This window comes from Eulemur rufifrons, chromosome 25 (assembly GCF_041146395.1).
Source record: "Eulemur rufifrons isolate Redbay chromosome 25, OSU_ERuf_1, whole genome shotgun sequence".
Taxonomy (NCBI): domain Eukaryota; kingdom Metazoa; phylum Chordata; class Mammalia; order Primates; family Lemuridae; genus Eulemur; species Eulemur rufifrons.
The window spans coordinates 14,900,585-14,927,788 of NC_091007.1; the positions used below are offsets into that span (position 1 = coordinate 14,900,585).

The 27,204-nt window shown below is 33.8% G+C and overlaps 1 protein-coding gene across 1 annotated transcript in view; it reads right to left on the minus strand.

Moving 5' to 3' along the window:
* DNAJC1 (DnaJ heat shock protein family (Hsp40) member C1) overlaps positions 1–27,204 on the minus strand; it is a 170,575-nt gene that overhangs the window by 79,993 nt on the left and 63,378 nt on the right. The window contains exons 4-7 of the mRNA XM_069458820.1: positions 20,342–20,507; positions 19,365–19,462; positions 18,305–18,398; positions 5,831–5,921 (exon numbers count right to left, since the gene is read on the minus strand). Coding sequence (XP_069314921.1) covers positions 5,831–5,921; positions 18,305–18,398; positions 19,365–19,462; positions 20,342–20,507 — 449 coding nt within the window. The remainder of the gene's footprint in view (positions 1–5,830; positions 5,922–18,304; positions 18,399–19,364; positions 19,463–20,341; positions 20,508–27,204) is intronic.

Consider the following 27,204-nt stretch of genomic DNA (forward strand, 5'->3'; position numbering starts at 1 on the left):
CCTGCTTCTCCCAGTTCTGTCCCATTCCTTTGAAGTACTGAGGTCCAAAACTTTGGAGTCGTCAACTCCCTCTTCTTTCATATCCCATATGAAATCCAGCAGAAAATCTTACAGTCTTTAACTTCAAAACACATTCTGAATCCCTACCTCCAGGGTTACCACTCTGATTCAGGCCATCACCATTTCTTCCTGACCAGTAGGTATTGCAGAACTCAAGGAATGTCAGGGGAGGTCAGTCCTCTGGGTTCTCTTTGAGCCTCATGTACATCCAAGACTTCTTGGTGCTAGAGAAACTAGCAAGCCAGATACTCTCACCCACAGACACACACACACACACACAAAACAATGAATAATGAAAGTCTGCTCTCTCTAGCCAAAGGTTCAAGAAAGGGGAGCGCAGCAAGATAAAACTTTTAGATAATAACCACTGTACTTCAAGCAAACAAGACAGAAAAAAACTGTAGCCACCAAGTCCCCCATCCCCCAACCCTCCCACCAATGCCAACAAAGGCTAATGAGGAACCTAGACTTTTGCCATTGTCAGCCTTTGATAAAGCACCCCAACCTTCCCACCAGGGTGATGTGAGAGAGAAGGCTAAGAGGTAATAAGGATCCTCCTCCCACTGTGGAGTCAGTGGAGACCACATGGGTACCACGGACTTCCATATCTGCTCAGCAGTAAAAAGGTATCTCTCCCTCTCTCTGATAGAGTGGTTTCAGAGACGCCCAGTGGAGAATCAGGGCTTTCACAACTAACTGCCCAGTGTTAATGAGGCCATCTTTCCATAATGTTGGTAGAGGCCAAGTGGAGAGGCCAAGTGGAGAGCAGTAAGGAGGCATTCCTGCTCCTCCTCCCAGGTGTTATCAATGGCGGCCTAATCACAAGCAGGAAGACCCGACTCACACGAGGATCCACAACCTCCCCGCCCCTCAGCTGTGAAACAGAACACATAGGAAACCTGGACTTCTACACTCACTTGACAGTAACAGGGCAGCAACCTCCCCGCTTCCACTGCTATTATAGAACGTTGTCAGAGAAGACCAGGTAAACAGAAAATTTAAATAAGATCCAAAGTCCCATACAAATACCCCAAATGTCCTAGTTTTCATAAAAAATCACTTGTCATACCAAGAACCAAGAATATCTCAATTTGAATGAGAAAAGGTAATCAATAGATGCCAATAACAAGTTGAAAGAGATATTTAAATTATCTGACTGGAATTTTACAGCAGCCATATAATAATAACTTGGCAGGTACCAACAAACTAACTAGAAACAAATATAAAAAGTTTCAGAAGATATATAAAAGAACCAAATGGAAGTGTTAGAACTGAAAAGTAAATTAACTGCAATCAAAAACTTAATGGATGAACTCAACAGCAGAAAGGAGCAAACAGAGAAAAGAATCAGTGAATGTGAAGATAGAAAACAGAAAGTGCCCAATCTGAAAAATGGAAATAATACACTTAAAAAAAAAGAACAGAGCCGAGGGGACATTTGGGACTCTTAACAGAAAAACATAAACCTTTAGATTCAAGATGAGTGAGCCCCAAACAAGATAAACCCAAGGAAATTCATGCTAAGACACATCATAGCCACTGAAAACTAAGGACAAAGAGAAATAACTTAAAAGTAGCAAGAGAGAACTAAGACCTTATCTGTAGGGGAAACAGAATTCAAATGACAGTGGATTTCTCACCAAAAAAACACATAGGATAGAAGCAAGTGGCACAACATCTTTCAAATGCTAAAAGAAAAGAACTCTCAACCCTGAAATAAATGTCCAGTAAAAACGTCTTTCTGGGCCAGGCGCGGTGGCTCACGCCTGTAATCCTAGCACTCTGGGAGGCCGAGGCGGGTGGATCGCTCGAGGTCAGGAGTTCGAGACCAGCCTGAGCAAGAGCGAGACCCCGTCTCTACTAAAAATAGAAAGAAACTATATGGACAACTAAAATATATATAGAAAAAATTAGCCGGGCATGGTGGCGCATGCTTGTAGTCCCAGCTACTCGGGAGGCTGAGGCAGTAGGATCGCTTAAGCCCAGGAGTTTGAGGTTGCTGTGAGCTAAGCTGACGCCACGGCACTCACTCTAGCCAGGGCAACAAAGCAAGACTCTGTCTCAAAAAAAAACAAAACGTCTTTCTGGAATGAAAGGGAAACCAAGATACCTGATCACAAAACTTACATGACCATGTAGATAAAAGCAGAAGTTGTCACTCCTCCTTCCATCACCCTTAGAGACCAGTAAAAAACAATTATCGTGGAGAGTTGAGGACTGAGGATACATACTGCATACAAATACTTAGGTGTCAAGATACAGTGGCTAAAGTCTCAATGAGTGGCACACAGATAAGACTTTAGGCCAGGCGCAGTGGCTCATGTCTGTAATCCTAGCACTACGGGAGGCCAAGGTGGGTGGATCGCTTTTGAGCTCAGGAGTTTTAGACCAGCCTCTGATGAAGGAAAACTAAGAGAATTTGTCACTGGCAGATCTATCCTATAATAACATCTAAAGTTGTCTAAACAGAAAGGAACTCATAAAAGAAAATACCTTGGACAATCAGGAAAGAAGGAAGAATGGGAGAGAAAATAAATATATGGGTAAAGATGATTAATTTTCCTCCTCCTCTTGAGTTTTCTAATTATGTTTGACTGCTAAATCAAAATTATAACATTCAATGTTTATAGAGAAAATATTCAAGACAATTACATTATAAATGGGGAAGGTAAAGGGATATAAAGGGAGGCAAGGTTTCTATATGTCACTTGAAATGGCAAAAGATCTTCTTTCTTCATGATCTTGAATTTTCTAGAAAACCAGTCTTCTTTTATCTTAAGAAAGGTGAATATTTTCTCATCCTGCCACAATAAACAGGCATATTCTGCCCTCAACCCACCCCTTGCTTTCTTAATAACTGCTTCCCCCTCCTGGGTGTCACCTTGGCACTCCAATTCAGGCCCATCACTGGGGCGTGCAACACGGACCACGATATGAGAAGAAAATCATCAGGAAATATTATTTCTGCAGATAAAAAGGAAGTACTAGGCATAGTTTTGATTATTTTTGTTTTTGTTTTAAAATCATATAAAGTCCAGAGAAAAGGGCAAGGGAAATATTAAGTTTTACTCCTATCCTTTCTTCTCCTTTTGTCTATTCAGATTGTAACCTTTACAAACAATTTCTTTATAAAGTAAGGCAAATATTTTTTTCCATTCATGATATGGGCTATCTCAGTATTTAGAATTCAATTGTATTTATTTGGAATAAAATTTATATAATTAGAGACTGTATAAAGATATCATTAAGCCTCAGAAAGCCTAATATATATAAATATTCAAGTTATTTAACCCTAAACCATAAAATTGATAATAAGTGGCCAAAATTCCCAAATAGATCTCAACAAATTTTTTGCATGAAGACTTCCCAGAAGGACATTTATTTTAAGGAATTACCCTTTTCACACTTTTGCCCCCACTAAAATACCATTTTAATAAGACCACCACACCCTACTCAAAGTAGTTCTCCTGTAGCCCTCAGAGACTAATGCACAGTCTAAGCAGTAAAAGAGATAGACATGAGGGGAGATTAGCAATTAGGTCATGAAAAACAGGCAGCATAAAATAGCTATTCCTAATCTACATGAGATGCATTTACTCAATTAAGTAGATGGAAATGTTATTATGAACTCAGTATTCCAATGATGGCCTTTAAAATTAAGAAGGATAGGCACAAATGAAATGCACACTGGGGGATTTGGGGCCTTTATGTATTAATTCTAAAGTATACAATGCAGAACACTGTAATGAAGTTAACAAATTTAATTAAAAGATTCTTTGCATGTAACCATTAGAGATTACATTAAAAAATACATGACAATTTCTGACATTGTTAATAGTTAATGTGACTGTTCTTTAACATTCTTAATGTTGATACCATCACCTTTTCTAAAGATATCACTGATATTAAAAAAATGAGAAACAACAATCTATTACTCAGGGCCTGGTATGTACATTGTTTTTAATGCGCTTTCTGGTATTTACTTATTCCATTCTGAGCTTCAATAACTGATAAGCTAGTGATGAATTTTCAAACATTTTAGAAGACTATTACACATTTTTACTTTTAGATATTCATATATTTTAAAATTTGTGATTTTTATGCAATCTTTTTTATTAGACAATAACAAAATAAGAAGAGAATTATTAAATTGTTTGAGAATTGTCATGAAACTCTGGGCAGAACAAAAATCTTTGACCAGTTTTGGAAAAACAGTTACAAACTTCAAAAGGAGCTTTTGCTTGTGTTAAATATTTCATGTTTAACTCCTATTTTCAAAGAGGTAGTAACAAATATTTAATCCATTATGAATACTAAGAGAATTCTAACACATATACCCAAAGTACAACAATTAAGTGGTTCATTATAGAAACTACATAAAAATGATAAGCTGTGTCTATGAGAACAATGATATGCAGTGTATTCGTTTTACATCTATAGGTAAATTCTGGGTTAGTTTGATATTTTTTTTTCTTTTCTCATAAATGTAGTTTTTTTCTTCTTGTTATCATCTGAAGAAGTTTATAAAATGTTTACATACCAATTTTACTAAAAATAACAAGCACATAAAAATTACATTTAGAGTTTCATTTTCCTACCCCTACTTTCTAGCACACACATCAGTCAACCTTAACATGTAATCCTTTAACACCCTAACTCTTTCTTCTTAACAGAATTCTGCTTTAAACAATTATATAGTTGACCTGAATATTATTTTATATTTGTAATTGCTGAAACTTTTTGAATTAAATTATGTGCTCCTTGAGATTGTGTTCTATATGGATAGATGCTCAGTTCATGCTCATTAATATCCATGGAATTACCTTAATTCATATATCCATTCATTCATCCATTTACTAAACATCTAATACATTCTAGGACTCTGTTCTATGCTATAGACACAAAGATGAAAAAGAAATAGTCTCTGTTCTTAAGCTGCCCAGATACCTGAAGGATTGTGGACAGAAAAACAGCCCCCCAAAATAACCATACCCCAAACCACCAGAAGCTGGGGACATAGCAGTGAACAAAACAGATAAAATCCTTACCCTCATGGAGCTTTCATTTCACTGGGGGAAACCAGATGGTACACAAAACAAATTAATTAATTAATGTTAAAGTAGCATTAAATGCTCTGAATAGAGAAACGTAAAGACACAGATTGTATAAGTGTGGGAAAGATACAGATAAGCCAAAATTAGACAAAAGAACCAGGACTGAAAAAATTGCCTTCTTTAATAGTATGTTCAACTTCTCCTAAAATCACCAAGAACTGTCTTTTGTGTTCAATGGAAGATTTCTTTTTAACATACTGATAATTTATTCAAGCTTATTCATGTAACAATATTGCAAATGAAACAAAGATGTTCAAAACAAAAATCATTGGTATTTTCAGGATTCCCAATTACTATTGTTACAATATACAGAAAGTCGGGTGATTAGTTGGTCAGACTCAATACTAAATATCAATTATAATTACAGTATTGTAGTATTTTAGAATCTTGCAGATTTTGGATGTCCCTGGACTTGAGAAGTTACGTGACCGCGGGGTTGACTTTATCCTTCCTTCTGATACTGGACTTTGGGTGGCTCAGTAATACTAATATAGTACTTTCCATGTGTACTACATTAAGTACAATTGACTATCAGGGAGTAGTAAAGAAAGCATGGAAAACTGAATTAGTGATGAATTTAAAGGAAAAATCCAAATTTAAATAACTAGTTTTACATGATATTGTTATAACACAGTAAAACAATGTTTAAAACTCACTTTGAAGTGTTTCAAGTTCAGTTCTAATAAGTGCATCTTCCTTTTCCTTCAATCTTGTTTCCTTATATTTAGCATAAAACTGCCCAGCATCCTTTAAAAAGAAATTATAAATCAACATAAAAATCAGTTTGCTTTGACAGTATTTTTCATATAATTCATTTTAAAGCAGTATATTCATTTTACAAGCAGGCTTTTTGTTTGTTTTCAAATTGTATGACAAACAGAAGAAATCTATAAACAATTCTCTATGATTTTTCTCTCCTGGAGAGCAGGTTAAGGCCAGAAACTGCATCAGCATAAATTTAAACTCTTTTCTCTCAGATATAGAAAGGAGGTATCATCCTTCCTGTTTTCTTCCTTTGTATATTTTCTCAATGTTATATTATTGCGTGGCCAGAAACCAGAAAAACTCAATTGCTAAACTGAATTATTTGCCGTGGTCAATTGTATTACTGTGACTAATAAAGTACTAGTGCTATTTTCATATCAGTCTCTTAACTCCAACAGATTTTCAAAATTATTATATGCAAACCTGATCACAAAACTTATATGACCATGTAGATAAAAGCAGAAATTGTCACTCCTCCTTCCGTCACCCTTAGAGACCAGTAAAAAACAATCATGGAGGGTTGAGGATTGAGGATACATACTGCATACAAATACTTAGGTGTCAAGATACAGTGGCTAAAGTCTCAATGAGTGGCACATAGATAAGACTTTAGCAGGGTACCAAAAAGTAAACAAAAAAAGGCTAGGTCTTAAATAATCATAGACATAAAAATACACTAGTTGATGTTCTAGGCCTATGATGATCCAGACAATGAAAAAAAAAAGCAAAACACATCTTTTCCCACACTCCTTGATTTTCTTGACTCAAACTTCATATGTTCTATAGCAAAACCATTTGTAGCTACCAGGTCACACTGTGCTTCCATGTCTTTGCATTTGCTTTGCCCTCTAGCCAGAATATTTTGTTCCCTTGCCCATTGCAAATAAACTCCTATTCAACCTTGAAATCCCTGTCAAGCACTATCTCCTCTGCAAGTCTTCCTGAACTTCTCCAGCTGGGTAATTCTCTCTCGTACACTACTTCTGAACTTAAACACCCTATGACTGCTTGTATCATGATATATTCTCTCCCAGAAGATGAAAAATTTGAAATAGGGATACTTGTATTACCAGAGTGCAGTAGCTGGCGTAAAGCAGGCACTCAATTAGCGTTTATTGAACTGAACTAGATTGAAATATATGAGAAAACTTACAAAGCAAGAAATGACAGGGCTTGATGACTGACTGATGTGGAATAAGAAAAAGAGGAATATCAAGGATAACACTACGGTAACATGCCCAGACTGTAAGATTCCTACAGTAGATAAATTATAGACCCAAATGAGAGGGTTTTGTTTCTGCAGGAAATAAAGGAACAAAATCAATCTCTGACACCACCTTGATTCAGATGTAAATACATGCACACTTAAGCCCTAGAATGGAATTATGTGTGTTCATCTATGACTGTATCCAAGTTAAAGTTTTCTCCTGGGGTCTTTGTGTCTTGGGGTCATATCACAACTCTTCTTACTTATAAGAATTAGGCAAATAATAATGTATTCCTAAAATCATTGAATCAGTATAATAAAGATGTATCTCTTATTCTTTCCATCACCACTTTTACATTCCTACCTCATTTCTACTAGAAGAATTCCCATAAACACTGGGCCAGATAAACAATGATATAATTTGAAGAGCACAGATGGTCATGCACTGAATTTACTCATCCTCCTATGCCCATATATAGTTTAAATGTCTACAGGGTTTGGGGTTAAGGTTTTATGGCCCCTTAACATTCCCTATTTCTCTTAAAAAAAAAAAAAAACTCAGTCCTGAAGTAGTAGTATTTTATATTAAGCCATATGAGTCATTTATATCTTGGTGTGAATGAATAAATGAGCTTATTAGCTTCTTTCCACAGAATAGGTTTTAATAGTAGGGAAGAAGAAAAGGTCAGGAAGGCATTGGCTCCTTTAGTGGAGTAGAAAATGTGGCACCACTCAAGAAAAGAAGGGCACAGATTACGTACTTACGAGAGGGGAAAGGGTTGAAATCAATCATCGTAGTATATGGTACAGTGAGATACAATATGGTGATTAAGAGGACATATTTTGAAGCCAGATTACCTGGATTAAGATCTCAGCTCGGCCATCTTACTAGCTATATGACATTCAGTAAATTACTTCACTTCTCTATGGTCAGTTTTCTCATCCATAAAATGGGGATAACAAAAGTACCTAACTCATAGGACTGTTATGAAGATTAAATGAGTTAATATTGGGAAACACTTAGAATGCTATCCTTGTATGTAGCTAGGCCTTATATGTGTTAGCTATTTTTATTATTACTTCATCATTTTGACAAGAATCTTGTTCTCCATCACAAAGCCAGGGTAAGTTTTTATGTTACATACTTCACCAAAACTCCCCCTGCCGAATCCTGCATCTTCTAGTTTATGTGACTTCTCTTTATGTGCATCTTCTCACCTCAACACAAAGATCTTTGGCTGAGTAATAGCAACCTCTTCCTAGGTAGTCCTGTCAATTTAGAACATTTCTCTGCTAACGTTTCTTCTTGCTACAGCACCTAATTCCACTAAAACTTTCTCTTTGAAATACTTATTTGATCCAAAACCACATTTTTCTGAGGACTACAATCAAACCAATCACCTTAACCTACTACACCAAATCCAAGAGTTTTAATACATTCCTTAGTCTCACTCACTGTTTTATCATCCTTTTACTCCATTCCTAAACATTTATGTAAATGTTCCTCATGCTTTCTCTTTTCTTCGTATCTTACTTGTTCTTTGAAATTATAATTATAATATGCACACTCCAGGAAGCATTACTCCTGCAATAAGCCTATGATCTCAAATAAATCTACTGGACTGTACAATTTTGAACTGTCCTTGTTTCTAGTTTTGGGTACCACATTTTAAGATGCACTGAAAAACAGGAAGACTTTTAAAAGGAAAGTGATTGATGGTGAGGCAGCTTGAAACTGTCTTATAAGGGATTGAAAATGAGAAGATTAGGGATAACCTGATATTCACCATAGAATATCTTAAGGGTTATCATAGGAAAGAATGGTAATATTACTATATATGGTTTCAGAGATAAAAGATTGATTTTGGATGCATATAAGGGAGAGATTTCTAATGGTTAAAATTACCTGAAAGTGAAATAGATTGACTTTGGAGGAAGTATTCAAGGAGAAACCAGGTGGCTATTCTTTAAGGTACATTCTAGAGGGAATTCATGCATTCAAAAGGTGTTGAACAAGATCAATTGTTTTCAACCTTTTATCCCTTCCTTTTGTGTGTGTGTGTGTGTGTGTGTGTGTGTGTGTGTTTTGGTTTTTTTGTTTGTTTTTGAGACAGGGTCTCCCTGTTGCCCGGGGTACAGGGCAGTGGCGTCATCATAACTCACTGCAACCTCCAACTCCTGCCTCAAATGATCCTCCTGCCTCAGCCTCTAGAATAGCTGGGACTACAGGCACATGCCACCACTACTAATTTTTCTATTTTTAGTAGATACAGGGCCTTGTTCTTGCTCAGGCTGCTCCTGAACTCCCAGCCTCAAGCGATCCTTACTGGCGCTATCTCCCAGAGCGCTAGGATTACAGGCACCACTGTGCCTGGCCCCTCCCATTTTTCATGAGGGGCTAATTCAAGTGAATAAAATTGCTCAGTAGAGTAAATAAGCACAAGAACTCATTCCAGAATAAACCCAAGTTTATCTACGCAGAAAGTTTCAGATTTCTTGTGGATATAAACTCCTTATCCATCCCTGTAGCCCTAGTACACTGCTTGGCACATTATGGAAGCTTAATAAATATTTAATGAATAAATGAATGCTTACTTTAATTGATTAGGGCTTTGGACTGCTTGCTCCATAATACTGTATTAAAACTATGGAGTTTACATTCTTCCTAACAGAAGGGGTTCCTATTCTCAAGGAGTTTATAATTTTTATGGATGAAACCATGAGCAAAATTTTTACTCTAGAAGCAACTCTCTTACTACTTAACAAAATTTCTTGAAGAGCTCAAAGCTTACCTTCATAGACATCAAATAGAGGACTGGTTTTTACATTTAAAACCATGGCTAACTTAAAGAATTTGTGTTATGAGTGTTCTCTGTATGCAGCTGTAGAGCCCACACTCCTGCAGGAGAAGCCAGTAAACAGTGATATTTATTTATACTTATTGAACCACTATTAAACGTGTTGTACTTTGTTAAGATATGTGGGGATTACATGATGAGACATAATAGTTGTCCTTAAAGAATATGTAAAAATAACTATAAACATTAATAAAATATGGAATATAGAATACAGGCTCTATGAAAACAGGAATTTTCATCTTTTTTTAAAAATTATTCTCAAGGCTTAGAAGCACTCAATAAATATTTGTTGAATGAATTACTGGAAGAGAAAGTGGTGCTCAGTCAACATTCTATCTGTTTCCCCACAGAGAGACTCGGTTCTCTTAAGATCAGATGGGGTCGTGGGACTAGCACTGGATGGGCTGTGGATGGAAACATCACGCGTCATTTGCAAACAAAAACCATAAGAGCTTGCACAATCTTCCAGCTCTCTCTTGCCTTTGTGAGCAAGGAGGCCACATCTTCCAGGTGGATACAGCTAGACGATGGTGAAGACATGATTGTTCTGAGTTCCTGAATGGCTAGCTAGAGCGGAATGTTCCCCTTCCTATCACCCAGTGACAGACAGGTGGTATAAGCTAGAAAAAAATTTTAAGCCACTGCAATTTCAGGATGATGTGTACCTTACCATAATCTATCAGTCTATTGTGATTAATACAAATAGGAAGTGCTATTAAGTTAACACAGAGAACATACGACGGGAATTTTCAGGTGGCTTGATGAAGAAAGACTTCATAATGATGATGACAATTTAGCTGAGCCGTGAAGACGTAGTATTTCCAAGGTTAGTAAGCTGTGAGATGGAGAATATCCATACATCAACCTTTCTTTTAATGCTCTTGACATAGTTCTTTAAGTGACACCATGTTGCACTGGCACTATTTGTTGTATTTTGGTTTACTTTTACTTGTCCATATAAACTTCAAAACACTAAGCAATCCAAGGAAAGCTTAGGAAAGAAGGCCATTTATCAAGAAGACTATCAGTAGGGAAATCATGCCTGTCCTAATGGGAATAAGGAACGTGGAAAAATTCTGAGGAGCGAGAGCTTGGAAAAAGCCGGAGGATGCTCCGTTTCTTTTTAATTGTTAGACAGCATGAATCTTCTCTTGTGTTTGAAGCTTAAAAATAACCTTCAACACAGGAAAATACCATAAGTACATTTCTGAAAATCTGTCCACAAAGTCAAATGCTCTATATTAAATTTTGTTCTCCCATTGAGTTATACTATCTCAGAATTATTATACATATAATATGTAATAAAATTACAATGAAGAATATAGAAAAACTTTAAAATTGTATACTTTGAACAAGAGTCAAAATTTCTGTACAGAACTTTAAGACTGAATTCACAAGAGGTAATAAAAATAAAACAAAAAAGCAGAAGCTATGCCTCCCTCTGCCTGAGACAGTAGTATTCAAGGAGATACAAAGCATAAAAACTACTTTTTGCAATTTGCCTGTTAGAGACTGTAGAAGCCATCTCTTCAGCCCCAATGCAATTCAAGAATCCTTCTACAACTTTTGTAATACAGATGTCCCACTTAGGATAGCTCCACTTAACGATTTTAGACTTAACAATGGCACAAAAGCGATATGCATTCAGTGCTTTGAGTATTGTACTGAAAGTGAAAAACAGAATGGTTGTATGGTACTTCGAGTACTTCGTTGTTATACTTTGAGTACCCATACAACCATTCTGCTTTTCACTTTCAGTACAATATTCAATAAATTACATGAGATGTTCAATACTTCCAGGCACTTTGTGTTAGATGGTCTGTTCTGAGCACCTTTAAGGAAGCCTAGGCTAAGCTGGGGTGTTCAGGAGGTTAGGTGTCTTTAACACATCTTTGACTTATGATATCTGCAACTTAACGATGGGTTAATCAGGACATAACTCCATTGTAAGTCAAGGAAAATCTGTAATTACAATCAGCCTGAATATTCTGATAGGGCATTTACAGGGCATTTACAATCAGGGAGGTTATTACACTCGCTATAAAGCTCTAGTTATCCAGCTGTTGAAAAAGTTTATTCTCTACTAGCTTTTATATTTCTTATATATTTTTCTTATACTTTAATATTTATTTTCATCTGCTTTAAGTTTCACTTCTACCATTAACTAGTTGTGTCACTTTGGGGAAACTGCTTCATCAATCTGAGTTTTAAGTATTTTTCATCTATAAAATATGGAATCCATGAGACTGTATGTCTCTAACATCCTAACTAACATTTTGTGCTTTTTATCTTTTCTATATCTAGCAATAACCTACAAAACTCTGTCTTTGGATCTCTGAGTACTTGCAGAAGTAAGGAATCTTTGTTTTATGTTGCGAGATCTCTTTGTCCTTCTGTAACAGTAGAGTTTCAGCTTTATAAAAATTTAAGTGAACTTCTCCAACCCTTTTCATTTTTTTATGTATCTCCTATGTAAAGTATGTTTGTCTGCAAAGTTTTTAAAAAAGTTTTTAGAGTGCTAAAAGTAAGCTGCTGCCTCAGCCCTTAGCAGATCTGTTTAAGTAGAAGGGTAGGCAACTCAGCTTGCTACAAATGCCTCCTAGCCTTTTAGAAGCTTTTTTCCTGCTAATTAGCTGTGAATGTTTTGTTTGTTTGGTTTCTGACAGAGTCCCAGCAAGCAGAAGCAAAGGGGCGAGAAAGGAAGGGCTCTGATTGTAAGGGAGAGTGACCTCCAGGCTTGTCCACAGTTGTAGTCTCCATGGGAGTAGAAGCTTCTTGGGAGGGAGGATGCTTCCATTTATAGATGGTTCTATAAAGTATAGTACTCCCTTTACTCTTACGCAACGTTTTTTTAAAAAGCAAAAGCCAGAGCAATACAGAGAAGATTCCTCTATTTTCTCAGCCACTGCTCCTAGGCAACCTATAGATCCTGATGAGGGTGGGGACAGGCATGCTGGAAACTTCCTACAATAATTTTTATTTTAACTGTGTTCTTGTTAGATCAGCTTGGTAGTGAGAAAAGATGGGACTGGGGTTTAACAATGTGAAAAACACATAACCTTAGGCAATGCACATCTAAATAAGTTTACTACATCAAATAGACATGTGAATGGTGAATTCCGAGAAAATAAAACAAATAATCAAGCAAATAAATTCTGACTACTTACCTGTTTGATCTCAGAAAATTTAGAGAACTATTACTGTGATTTACCTGGGCAATCTCTTAAAATATTTGGTACTTCTTGATTTTATGAGAAATTGATGGTCTTAACAATCTAAATTATTATGGGCGCAAACATATGAGGTTCCAACACAGATAGTACAAAAATAAAATAACTTAGAAGAGTTAAATTGAAAATATGCACATAGCATTGATTATATTTCATCAACTGTTTGTTTGCTATTAATACTTTCATGGCTACAGAACATATGGTCAATTTAAAAATATCCAAGAAGGGCATTTTGAAAGTTAGAAAAGCTTCCTTGGGTTATTGGCTGAATACAACCAACAGAGAAGACTGGTTTAGTCAGATTCCAAGAGAATGTGTCCTCCCTTCAAAACTACCATGAAAACAGAGACAGACTGGTAAGATGTGAAAGTGTCACTGGGGTTATACTTTTAATGTTACAATTAAATTCTTACCTCAAAGGCCATCAGCCTTCTCTTGATATAGTCTAGTTCCTTGTTATATTCTAATTCATATTCCATGTTTTCTGCTGATCATTCTAGTAATACTTGCTTTCTTAGCTATCTAAAAACATTTTCTCAAGTGCACCCAGCTTCCCTGCATATAGGCACGCATTTTACTGTCCAATGTTCTCTCATTTCTCTAAGCACACACTAGCTTTCCAACTACTCATCAGTTTACAAGCTCTCCTTATTCTTTTTCTTTAGTTTCTCCTTTGACTTTTCACTTTTCAGCCTATGTAGTACATAAATTATATGGGGCATACATTTTGCTAAATATAGCAATACCCATGCATCTTTTCCTTGAATATTGATCCATTTGGAAAATGTGTGATATTAATTTGACACTATCAAATATTTAACGTGTATCAAGAATAATAGCTTTCCATCCTTTGGCTTTGTTCTTCTAATCTATCAATTCTCATAATTCTCCCGTATCTTTTACAGAGCAAAGGAAAGGAACAAAATCCAGTACTAGAGGTAACAAGGACCTCCTCAGAAAGCAAGGGGGAATTATCAGATACTCTGACCTCTACCCTGCCTGATCACAGAACTACTTCAAGTATTTTCTGCCCATTTCATAGCCATTATCTACTTTATTTCTACTACTCCTAACAATGTACACATATCTTTGACAGATGTGTGTGATGGAAATACTTTGTCTTATCAATTAACTTTATTCTGTCTAAATGTTCTTTATAGACTTGTCATACCAGATTTATCTGTTAGACTATAAATTCCTAAATGGATATCCTCAGAATCTAGACACCTGGGATATAGTCTCAGATAATAGTAATAGGCCGCATGATACCCTCTTTCCCCCACCGCCAGGTCTCTTTTAACCGTAACGCAGTATGACTGCGTAGGAAGTACTGCATCTACGAAATTATCTTTGTGTACTACCTAGTACACAAAGTAGGCACTTCACTGTTAAGTGTCTATTCATCCTTCAAGACTCAGTTCAAGTGGCTCCTCTTTTTAGTTTTCTGTGGTCATCCTAAACAGAGACAACCCTACTTCTCTGAACATCTGCAGAAGTCATTGTTTATACATGTGAAACTTATATACTGTGTTGTATAATGGTTATTTAAATTCATGTGTTATAACCACTACCTGACTGTAAGGTCCTACAAGGCATATTCATCGCTATAGCCCCAATAGTGCCTTGTTCTGATATGTGTTTAATATATTTTTATTCAACTATCTGAACTGTTTTTCTAAAGATATGACCAGAAGAAGCTTTACATATCAAATATGGATATATTTATTCTCATTTATCATTTTTTGGGGGGAAGAAATAGAGAAGAATTTAGGTAAACTAAGCAGGCAATGCAAGTTTTCTTAGGGATCTTAGATGCTAAGCAATAAAAGTGAACTTGAGAGCATAAACTGAGCCAGAATTGCCACTTTTCCCAATCCGACTGGACAACCTTGTATGCATGTGTGACGTGTAGTAAAGCAATGGGTATTTAGAAGATGAATGAGAAGGGAAGAAGTTAGAGGTGAGGAATTGTTGCTCTGACAAAATTTGGGTACAGATTCTGCCAGTGTGAAGGCCATTTGCTGGAAGCCCCTCTGAATCTCCCATTTTTAACTTGGATCTTACTTCTTATCCAATAGCTATATACCTACATAGAATATTTGCAGTTCAGTTTTAATTAATTTTTCATGAAATTCAAGGGATTCACACCAACAGTAAAACTCTCTTAAATGATATCAGCTTAACCAATTTACTGTACGCTTATAAAAACTGGTTGTGTTAACTCTTGAACATGTTTGTGTTAGTTAGTTATTCCAATCCATGATTCAATTAAATATTATCTAAAAAAGATGAAATGAGAGTTGTTTCTATGAAAATCAAATTGAGTGCTATGGAAACCTCAATATGAGAGTTGCCAAAAATGCTGTTCTCATGTCCCACCTGGGATTAAAGAAAAAAAAAAAAAAGCAGCGGCACAAACCTATAGTCCTAGCTGCTCAGGAAGCTGAGGTGGGAGGATCACCTGAGCCTAGGAGTCTGATGCCAGCCCGGGCAACACACCAAAACCCTGTCTTAATATCTTAAAACAACACAATACAACATAATAAAATAAAAATGCTGTTAACTAGATATGAGGAAGCCAATTATGAAAGACTTCGGGAAAACATAAAAATCTATAAAGATTATACAATTATACTGCTTCACAGGAGTCTAGTTTGACTCCTAAAGGAATCAAGACTGGAAATCTGTCTTTAAAGAAATCAAGATTATAGGTATGGTCTATGCAAGAAAGAGGACAAGAAATTCCCATCAGTGGACTCCTATTTAAAAATAAAACAACAGCCCTATAGCACAAGAGTGATAAATAAATATAAAGTTCACGTTTAAAAAGTTTAAGGCCACATGTATCATTTTTTTTTGCTTTGGTCTTTAGCAGAGCTCTTTTTTGACCACTGTTCTAATTACTAATCAAGCTTAAGGTTAAAAGGACTTGCTCCAAATTCCACAAATATCTTATTTAAGAAGATCCCAAATTAATATAAAGGTCACAGCAGCCTAATTTTAAAAAAAGCAGACAAAAATCTAATCCTAAAAGCAACTATTCAGTATTGTTTTGCTGATGTCTTTCATAAGTTGTATGTTTATCAATCTAAAATACTTTTACTATTATAATGTGTGTCAGAAAGAGTTTATTACATTGCATTATTTGTTAGTGACCACCAGAAAAACTAATCTTATGTTTTCAAGGCAGAATTAAAATAGCAAATATTTGCTTTAAAGAAGGAAAATTATCTTATTTTTCTTCTTGAAATGTTTTCATCAAGAAGAAATAATTAGGAAAAAAAAATCCTCAAGTTAGACTTATAAAGGTCTTAAAAACCTAAGGCTTAGCATCTCAAAACTGAAAGGCAACAGGTACTATCATGTAACTAAAAACTTTAAAATTCAAACTGATCAAATGGTTTAAGAAAGCAGAGATTTTAAAGAGACTAAAAAGTTTTTGTTAAATTCTTTAGTTTTGTATATTTTCTACAAATTTGTGATAAGGCAAAACAATCCCCTAATCTGTTAGGTCTAGATACCACAGGCAGATAATTTAAAATAATAAATTGTAATCTAAGCCATCATAAATATATTGGTTCTAGTTCTAGCAAATTACCCTGCATGATAACCAAGAATTATATTAATTTTACCAAATCAACTTTATTTTAAATTACTCAGATTAAAATTATAAAGAAGGGTTTAAGATTGACATTTTATGTAATATCCTATTTAGTAGAGTCTCATGACTATACTTTTTAACTCATCTATATTCTGGTTTGCCTATTGTACAGATTCTGAAGCTGACAAAAAAATCATCAGACTTAAAAAACATAAGACAGTCTGCCCTAAAAATATTTTCTGTCTCATCTTCTCATAAACATACCAGTATGATAGACTTTCCCTCTCTCACTAAGTTTTACAGACATAGCACACAAGCATTGTGGGTTTTTTTTTTTTTTTTTCCAAATTAACAGTATATAACATGTTAACAACTTAAAAACAAAGCTTTTAAATTACCAAAATACCAATTTTTCTCTATTAACCATAAAAAAATGTAAGATTTTGTAAGCAATAACTATTAAGATGAACTATTTTGATGTAAGAACTTATATTAATGATTTCTCAAAGGATAGAAAGAAGCACACTAGTAATTTTTGGTTCATTTCCCCTTCAAATATAAAATTTTCATTATGAGGAAAAAGGAAAATAAAATGCAGAAGTTGGAGTGATTAGCTTCCTTAAACAATCAGGAAAAACAGCTCTGATACATGACTATACAGTGGGTAGAACTGGGTAGAAATGATCTCTCTAGCTTATTAACACTATTATTTAAAATAAAACACTTCTCAAAAATTACAAACTCAAACAACCATAAAATTTGTACACCAAAAAGTATTATATTTATTTTCAAATATTTACATGCTGAAAATTTTCTAATTAGATGCAATAATTGAAATTAGAAAAGCAAGAATTTAGTAAAATATGCTTTGGTATGTTAAATGTAAAAAAAGAAATTGTCATATAAACATGATATATATTCACATTTTATTGTTTAATCAAGACTAAGAAGAAACAGAAACTTTGTTGCCAGTATAAGACAAAATGTCCTAACTCCTCTTAAAGTTGCCAAAATGGAAAGCAGTATTTTTTTTTGCACAATTATACAGATGCTCATGTAAAGGTTGTTTTTCTTTTACACTATGTACTTAAATGCTATTAAAATAATGGGTGAAAAGCTACTTGAGTCTTGTTACTTTTTACTGGTTATGACTTTAATGATAACAGAGGATTAATTTTTTTTTTTGCTTTTATGTCTATCCTAAAGATGGTATTTTTTTCCCTTTTTCCAGTGTCTTGGAACGCTAAGCTAATGTAAAAGCAACATAAGAGATAATTACAGGAACAGATACCTAAATAATCTTAGAACTATTCTAAATTAGGTTTAATTCAAAAAGATTATTCAATTCAATTAACATTATGAAGCATCCACTGTATATCAGCATTCAGATAGCAGGCATGAACATAAATTATTTCATGAATAATTAAAAGTGAAAGCATCTAATATTATATAAAAGAGGTACACTTTACCTGGATTAGATGAGGCAATGCTTTTAGTGTAAGGCAAAACCAAATTCCCAGTTTGCATGGAAGTAAATCATGCCACTGTGGTTTCATCAGCAATCTAAAAGGGGAGGAAAAAACCCAAACAACAAATCAGCAAAATATAGAGAAAGCTGGGAGACAAAATATTTTTATAAAGATCATGAATTCTTTTTGGAGTGGCTATTTCAACAAAAAAGTGAAGAATGTATTCAATGAAATATTTATGACAGTTAAACTTAATCTGACTTTTTCTAACATGAAACAGAGTAGTTATAACAAATGCAACATATATAGCAAGTAAGAGAATTAGGCTAAGATTTGGGGGAAGGAGGCTCCTAAAGTTATAAACATAAAGAAGTAAAAGCCCTCTTTCTAACCTGGGCTTTTCATCACTTTTGCAAAATGAAATCTTAAACCTTATGATTACTTCAACTATAAAAAACTAACCATCATCAGTGTGTTCCCAAGTGCTGACAACCAGATATGAAGACTGTAGCATAAACAAACCAATACATAAAAATTAATGTCATTTGCAGTTCACTGAAGCATTACTCACTGATGTCATCAGAATAGAAGACAGGCAGAATAGTCTCTGATCTCCATCCCACATTGATCTCAGTTCATGCCCTGCTGTGTGAACTATTTAAACCCTTTATTCCTTTCTATGAATCAATAGAAGAAATGGTGGTATCTTTTTGAGTGTACCGCGTATCACTGCCTCTACATATTGTCACTCCTGAGCTCAGTGATAGATTCTTCTAGTAACACTTTGTTTCTAAAGTTCAGTATAAAAATTTCAAACTACAAGAATTTGAGAGTTTACATTATTTAAATATTTGTTAACACTTTATAAAGGAAAAAATCTGTAGAAATTTTGCTTAAGATTAGAATTTGTCTAACAAACTATGACACATTATTAGTCTTTCATAAACCTACTACAGATGTAAATGAGAACATATTGAAATGGATATATACATGAAGTTGAATCATATTAAAGGCATTTTAAAACCATTTTAAATTATAAAATATTTTTATATGCTGCTACCTTTCATTTTTTTCTGAAGCACCAAGTTTTGATACATCCACACTCTTGCCGCCTGTCTTTTTTTTCTTTTCTCTCTTTTTTCTACTAAGCAGTTCATCCTTAATGTGGAAAGAATTATGGTTACAGGTTATCATTAACATGTATTCTTCAAATGTTATCAAGACTCTTCTGTGAAGGGTAAACATTATAGAGGAACATTTATGCAAATATATGTAGGGTCCAACATGATTAAGTAAAATCATCAATCTTTCACAATAACTGTTGCCATGGTATCCAGGCCTTAAACACACATGAAGTTCAGCACTGTCAGTCATGTGCATCTCCATAGCAATCAAAGTTTTCTAAGCAGAGAAAGCATTCAACTCACTTTTTCTCATTCATCCAACTTTAATAATGTCACTTCAAAAGGAATGAGTAAACAGATGCTAATTCATGAAGACTGATAAATATGTTAGATTATCTTTAACATATAAATAAAATCCATAGCAGAATAAACTATATAGTAGCATATTAGACCAAGAAAAGTGTAATAATTTTTTAACCAACTGATCTCTGAAGTTATAAAACTATACTCATTTCAAATCTCATTTAGTTAAAACATTTTTAAAGTCGACATTCATTTATAAGGGCCTGTGACACAAAAGATTCCTAAAATAAGTCTTATATACAAAATATTTCTATTTGAAGGTGATAATTAAGAAAACATGACTTGACGTTCTAATTTTCAGCTAGATATTTGGTTATTCATGAAGTTTTATAACAAACTCAAGTTCCACATTTTTAAAAAGAAGGATATTTTCTTCTAATTTCATGGGTTCTTCTTGACTTAGAAATATGTCAATCACTAAATATTGAGCACAAAACTACTGGAATGAGGAGTGCATATAGAAAAACTGAAATTTTCATCAGTTGAAAAATAAATGTCTGATATTCCGTGTAACATGAGGGAGGCTAGATCATTTATTACTAATACTTACCAGTTGTTTTTCCAGGTAGATTGACCAAACCACAGCATAATGACCCACTGTGAGAATAATGAACAACAGTAATGCCAGCTCAGCATTGCTCATTTTTCTCACCCTCCTGTAGTAGAATACAGGCTGTCGCCAATCTGGAAGTCCATTGATCAGAATATCATCATACCTACAGTAGCAAATATAACAGTTTTTCATGGGAGTTTAAAAACAAAAAACTTTATTTGTATCTATATTTACAAAGAAGAAAGAGAAAAGAATTTCTCAAAAATAGATACTATTTATGTAGAACATCAGTATTACAATGTCTAGCTCTAGTCTAGAGCTTTAGTCACTGACAACCTTCAACAAGGCGCACAGTGATATACCGTGCATACCAGATCTAGTGTTTTTATGGCACCCATAGATGTGACTCCTATTAATAGAATGACATCTCAACTAAAGGAGCTACCTATAGTCTACCTGTCTACTACAGTCTGTAGCAAAGACCCCATCATTGAAGTCAGCAACAAAAGGAAAGATCTCAATAGCAGAAAAATCAAGATAAGAGCTATTTGTTACATGCATTACATATTAATTGAATCAAATTCAGAATAAATTTTCTATCAGTGCTTTTATTTCTACCCCTATACTATGGTGATCCAAGGTTGAAATATTTATATACATTATTTTATCAAAGCTTTTTAATGGGGTAAAAGCCTATAAAATAAGCACCTTTTAATTTTGTATTGCCACATTACTTTAGAAAATTAAAAACTCAAATTAGAAAAAGATGTGGAAACAACCACTGTTTATGTCAGATTTCTCAGTAAAACTATTTGTAAACATTTGTGGCAATATCCTCATTTCTGGCTTTTGCTGGAAGAGAAGAACATTAACAAGTAAAAGCTTTCCTAGTCATGCATTTTAAATCAGCTTTCTTGGTACTATCAGGCTAAAAAAGTTACTTTGAAGTAAAATTTCAACTGAATTTAAAATTATTTCTCAGACAATTATTGAGCAAATATTTTTAAGGTTAAAAATAAGGAGTAACATTTATGATTGTAAAACTCAAAATGGTCACACACAAACACTGTATGTTCAACACACACAACCTGTTAATCTTAATTGAACACAACTCATTAAATATTCTAATCACACTATTTCCAGAATTAAATCTTCACTGAAAGGCCTAATTTGGTGCAACACATTGACCAAAATATTTTAATTAAAAATATTCTGAGTTAGTCGCAGGCCTAATTACAGGAATAGAAATAGGGCCTATATTGTCAGGCAGGTCAGTAGAACTCAGTAGTAGGTTTTTCTCAAGTAAATTGACCGATCTAGGAATAATAGCGCAGCTGCTAAACTGCCAGTCTTGACATGTAAATCAATTTAAATGCAACAACTGCAGTAGCTACTTTGATAGTTATTAAATTGATACCTTGGAGATACGCTAAAAAAAATAAAGCAGAGGATTTATTACAGGCAACTTCTTTTTTCAGTAGAAAAACATTTAGCTATAAATGCAAAATATATTTTATTAGCAAATATAAAACCTGACTTTTAGATCAACTTAGGTTATTAATAATGCTATCAGATAAGAATAACCAATGTTGAAAGCAAAGGACATTAATTAGTACTAAAAATCATAAAAGGCAAACTGTGTAACATATAAGAGTCTACAAATTAAAATACGGTAGTGAAGTAGCTGGGCCAGACAAAATTTGGTGTTAAATATTCTTTTTTGATATTTATAAAAATTCTTGAATATTAGCATCAAGATATAATATGACTTTATAGAAAACTATCATTTCTGTCCTCAAAAATTTATATTTAAATCTATCTTGTAAAACCTGACTAATTTTAAATTAGAAATGGGTAGGTAATGGCATAACACAAAATTACAACATTCAAATGAAATCCACTGTATGTTAAGACCTGAATTTATTCTAAATTCATATTCTAGTTCAGATTTGTTGAAAGAAAAAAAGGTGAATATAAAAATCATTGTTTTCAGCAAATCTTTCCATGAAATAACTTCATATAAAAAGTATGGTCATTAATAAAGCATAACTAAGAAAGTGGAGACAATTCCCTGAGAGCATCCTTAAGTATTAAATTTGGTTTAGATCTGACTAAACTGTATTGAAAGAAAACACAGTTGAGCTCATAGCTAAGAATCTCATATCAAATATTTTATCACCAACATAGCTGAAAATGCTATGTATCTATCAATAGGTACTATTTTCTAAACCACATATAAACTGTATTTAGTGCACAACCAAATTCAAGATAGCAAAATCTCATGTACTGAACACATTAACCACAACTAGATATTTACTAGGCTATGTCTGCCACTCTAAACAACAGTCTCCAAGGATTAAGCTTTAGAATCAATGCTCTATTGATTTTACTATCAATGAACATTATGGCTCACACGACTGGCCATTTTAAGGAAAGATAGCCTCTATTATAGTTCACTTTTTAGAATATATGCTGTTAAAAGATAAATCACTGCTTTCCTTATGAAACACTGGAAAAACAAATACATTTCTTAAAGTACACACAGATACTATTTTTGTAAGTTATTTAAGAAAAAACATTATGTTGACAACACAAAGTTTAAAACACCACTTTATTAGGCTTTTTCTATATTTAAACACCTAACACAGTTAAAATGCTCTGTAACTGAGACTCAACAAACTATACTTAACTACTTGTTAAAGCCAGATTAAGACTGTAGAAATACAGAAATGTATTATAAAATACACAAAAGATCTCTATGATAAAAATATCACTGATGCAAAAAATCATACGGAACTATAAAGGCACTTTCTTGGAAATCAAAACATTAATTGATCAATTCCACACATCCAACATATGGCCTCCTGTGTGTTTACTTCATTTGATTTTCTCTATGCATGATGAACATAAAATAATGGTTACATAATCATTAGTGAGTTCCATACTATAATCTGCAATTTATTAAACATATTTAGCCTAATATAAACACTGGAAAACAAATAAATTTAAAAATTATTTAATTACCAGCAGAAAAAAATTTATGGGAATTTAAAATGTTAGCACATTTTGAAATGTAAAATAGTAATTATGTAACTAAAATAGAGAATTTGTACATTATGAAATGAATATTTAAATAATTCTAGCATTTGCCTAAATTGTGACTTTTCATGATATAGAGCTTGAATTTTTAGCTTAACACAATGATAACATAATTTCCATTTAGGTTACATTTTGAAATTTTGAGTAAAATTTAATGGCACAAAGATCATACATAGGAAACAAGTCTGAATTAATTGATCTTGCTCTTCTCTAAAAACAATGCCAAAAATTACGGTATATAGAACTTTATTTATTGTATATAATAGGTGTCTTACATTTTTTACTTAGGGAAGGTTCTAAAATAGAGTTCTTATTCTTAAGATTAATGTTTATTTTGACTTGAATACATATGTAATGAAGTTTATAATAACCAGATAATGAATGTATAAAATTTAGCGATTAAGGCTGAGATAATTATACTTTTAACTGCATTTGTAAATAAAACACGATTTTATTTAGTAAACTTAAAAAATACCTTCAACTTTTATAGATAAAGTAACATAAAATAGACAAAAAATTTAAAGCTGCACAATTGGGTTAGCAAAATAAGACTGGTTAAAAATTTACAATAGATTTTAGATAACAGTAAATATGTTAACATTACTAAAGCACAATCTAGTGTATGTATGTAATGATTGGTACTCAGTACATCAGTTCAGCTAACAAGCAGGGCACGCATATAAAAATGTGTTGAAACATTGCTAGGCTACTGTTCCCCAAAATAAACAAGTTAGCTAAAGAGTTTAGGAAAGGCTGCTATGCTAGGTTTCCTTACACTAACCAGGAAAACCTGTTACAGTCTCTCATTGCTTAACGATAGGGATGTGTTCTGAGAAATGTTCTGTTAAGTGATTTCATCGTTGTGTGAACATCATAGAGCACACATCATAGAGTACACAAACCTAGATGGTACAGCCTACCATACACATATACTGTACTGAATACTGTAGGCAACTGTAACACAATAGTTAAGTTTTGTATATCAAAACCTAATTAAATATAGGAAAGGTACAGTAAAAACATGGAATTATAATCTTACAGGACCAGCATCATATACATGGTCCATCATTGACTAATATGTCATTATGAGACATGTGACTGTATTTTCATGCTATAGTCTATCCCTGTGGGGAGAAAAAGGCTTAAAAGTTTATTCACAATTACACTACTAGGAATATATCTAAGAGAAAGGAAAACATATGTCTGCAAGAAGATTTATATGTGAATGTTTGTAGCAGCATTGCTCATCATAGCCACAAAGGGGAAACAACTCACATGTCCATCAACTGGTGAATGGATAAATAAAAGTAGTATTAATGTATTCACACAACGGAATACTATTCAGCAATTAAAAAGAATGAACTACTGGTCTTTGCTAAAATATGGATGAACCTCAAAAACATTATTACGTTAATAGAAGCCAGAGGCAAAAGACTACATATGGCATGATTCCACTTATATGAAATGTCACAAACACAAATTTAGAGACACAAAGTAGATCACTGATTGCCTGGGGCTGGGGTAACAATGGGGATGCCCTGAAAATGGGTTGAGAGAATTTTTTGAAGTGATATGTTCTAAAATTGGATTATGGTGATGGTTTGCACAATTCTGTAAATTTACTGAAAATCACTGAATTGTATACTTAAAACAGGTGACTTTTTATGGTACACAAATTCTATCTAAATAAAGCTGTTAAAAAATGAAACTTGCCTTTTCTTTTTTTAAAAAAAAGGTTATCCAGTTTGTTAATTTTTCTATTTCATTGCTATTCCCTTTTCCACCAAAATTTAAAGAATGCAACTGATTTCAGTGAAAACATAATTATATGTAAGGGAAATAAACAGGAAATATGTCTATGACAATTTTCCAAACTGCAAATTCCTAGAAGGTTATGCACTTAAAAGTATTTATTCAATGAATACTTATAATAAATAATTGGGATACCAAAAAGCATTTTTAATGCCAATATGAGACAAGCTTCTTTTAGAAGATAAAGCTGACTGTGCTTTTTTTCTAAAGGAATTATAAACATAAGGTAATTGTCTGCAGAGATGCCTTTCTCCTGCATGTTTAAATACTCATAGGTCACCTGGCCTCAGGTGCAAGCTTTAGAGGAGTGATTCTTAGCTTGATTAGTTAAGACTTTTGCCTCAAGGAAAACCAGTTACCAAAGAGTTACTTGTGCCTCAGGGTGTATAAATATTACAGCTGTTTGTGTAACTGTCAAATCCATTTTTTCTACCAACACTCCAAAGTAAATGCAGAGGGAACTAATCCTTAAGAGATGATGTTAGATGATTCCATGTTAATGAAGAAACAATTTATACATAAGAAGTGATTTGTTTTGAAAAGATAGAAATAATTTTGGTAATTGAAAGAAATTGTTACAAAGTTTACTGACTTTTAAGATAACAAATAAAAAGATAAAATCTGAAGCCAAAGATGTTAGAAGACTAAATAAAGCAATCTTTACAGACACATTCTTAATGTGTGAAACAAAACTAGAGGCTCACTGAGAGAAACCAACTAGAAAATATGCACAGAATGACCAACAATTCTTTCAACACACTTCCAGGACTCTTTCAACATTATGGATTATCTCAAACCAGAGGAATGTCTGCTATGGTATCTGGACCAATGCCAGCCCTTGTTATAAAGCAAAGAACACTTTAAGAGAATATACTGAATCCTTGCTTTGCAATCTGACAAACTGAGGTATTCAAGTTAAAGATTTAAGATGGGAACCCAAAGTGGTAGCTAACATTTTAGGATACAGAATAATTCCAGAGAATACATTTGAAGATTCAGAATGTCACATAGCATATTTTGGGCAGTTGTCTTTAAGGGGTGTTAGCCCCCATAGAGAAATACAGACAGTGAGGCTATCTTTAGCTTAAATCTGAAATACCTAGGTTATTTTTATTTTAAGGCACTGTTACTGTAGAACAAAATCTTCAAACTTTGGATTGTGGCTCACTAGTGTCTTGTGAAATTAACTCAGAGGACCACAACCAGCATTGTTTAAAAATAAAAAAGCCTAGTTTAGACTAGCCTAGAATAGAAAATAGTATGTTTCACACAAAATAAAAAGTTTTCTGAAACTTTTGTTTCAGGTGTGTGTGTGTGTGTGTCCTGAGGCATGATGCAAAATGTATTTCTTACTGAAGTCTGACTTAAAAATTTTTGAAACCCACCACAATCACGTCTACATTCCACACATTCTGTAGCAGTAGAGGAAAGGGGCCCCTCTGCAATCTCCTCTTAAGTCACTGGCACTATAAACCACTATATAAATATATTACCCCCCTTCTGAAAGGGGCACAAAAAAGTGTTAGAGTGAGGGGCTGCCTCCACTCTGAAGTTTAACCCTAAATGCAGAAGCACTGGAGCAGAGGGAAGGAAGTAAAAGAAACAGAATAAAGCAGCAAATATTCTTCTTCCACCCCTATCTTCTACAGGCTTATACAAGCTTATATAATTGGATTTATCATTCTGAGAGCGAGGAAACAGCAAGAAAGGGTATTAACTTGACTATCACTAACAGTTAAATCTCAAACATTTAAGGAAGAGTGGGGAAAAAGACCACCAAGCTCAGATAGGAGCCATTAAGATATATTGAAAAGAATGGACATTTGTTTGAAGTCAAGTGCTATTTGTATTTCCCAGGGCATAAACAGCCATGTTAAAAATCTTATCTAATGAAGCCAGGACTTGCTAACGTTATGACTCATGATCCTGAAGCCTGTAAGTATCAAATC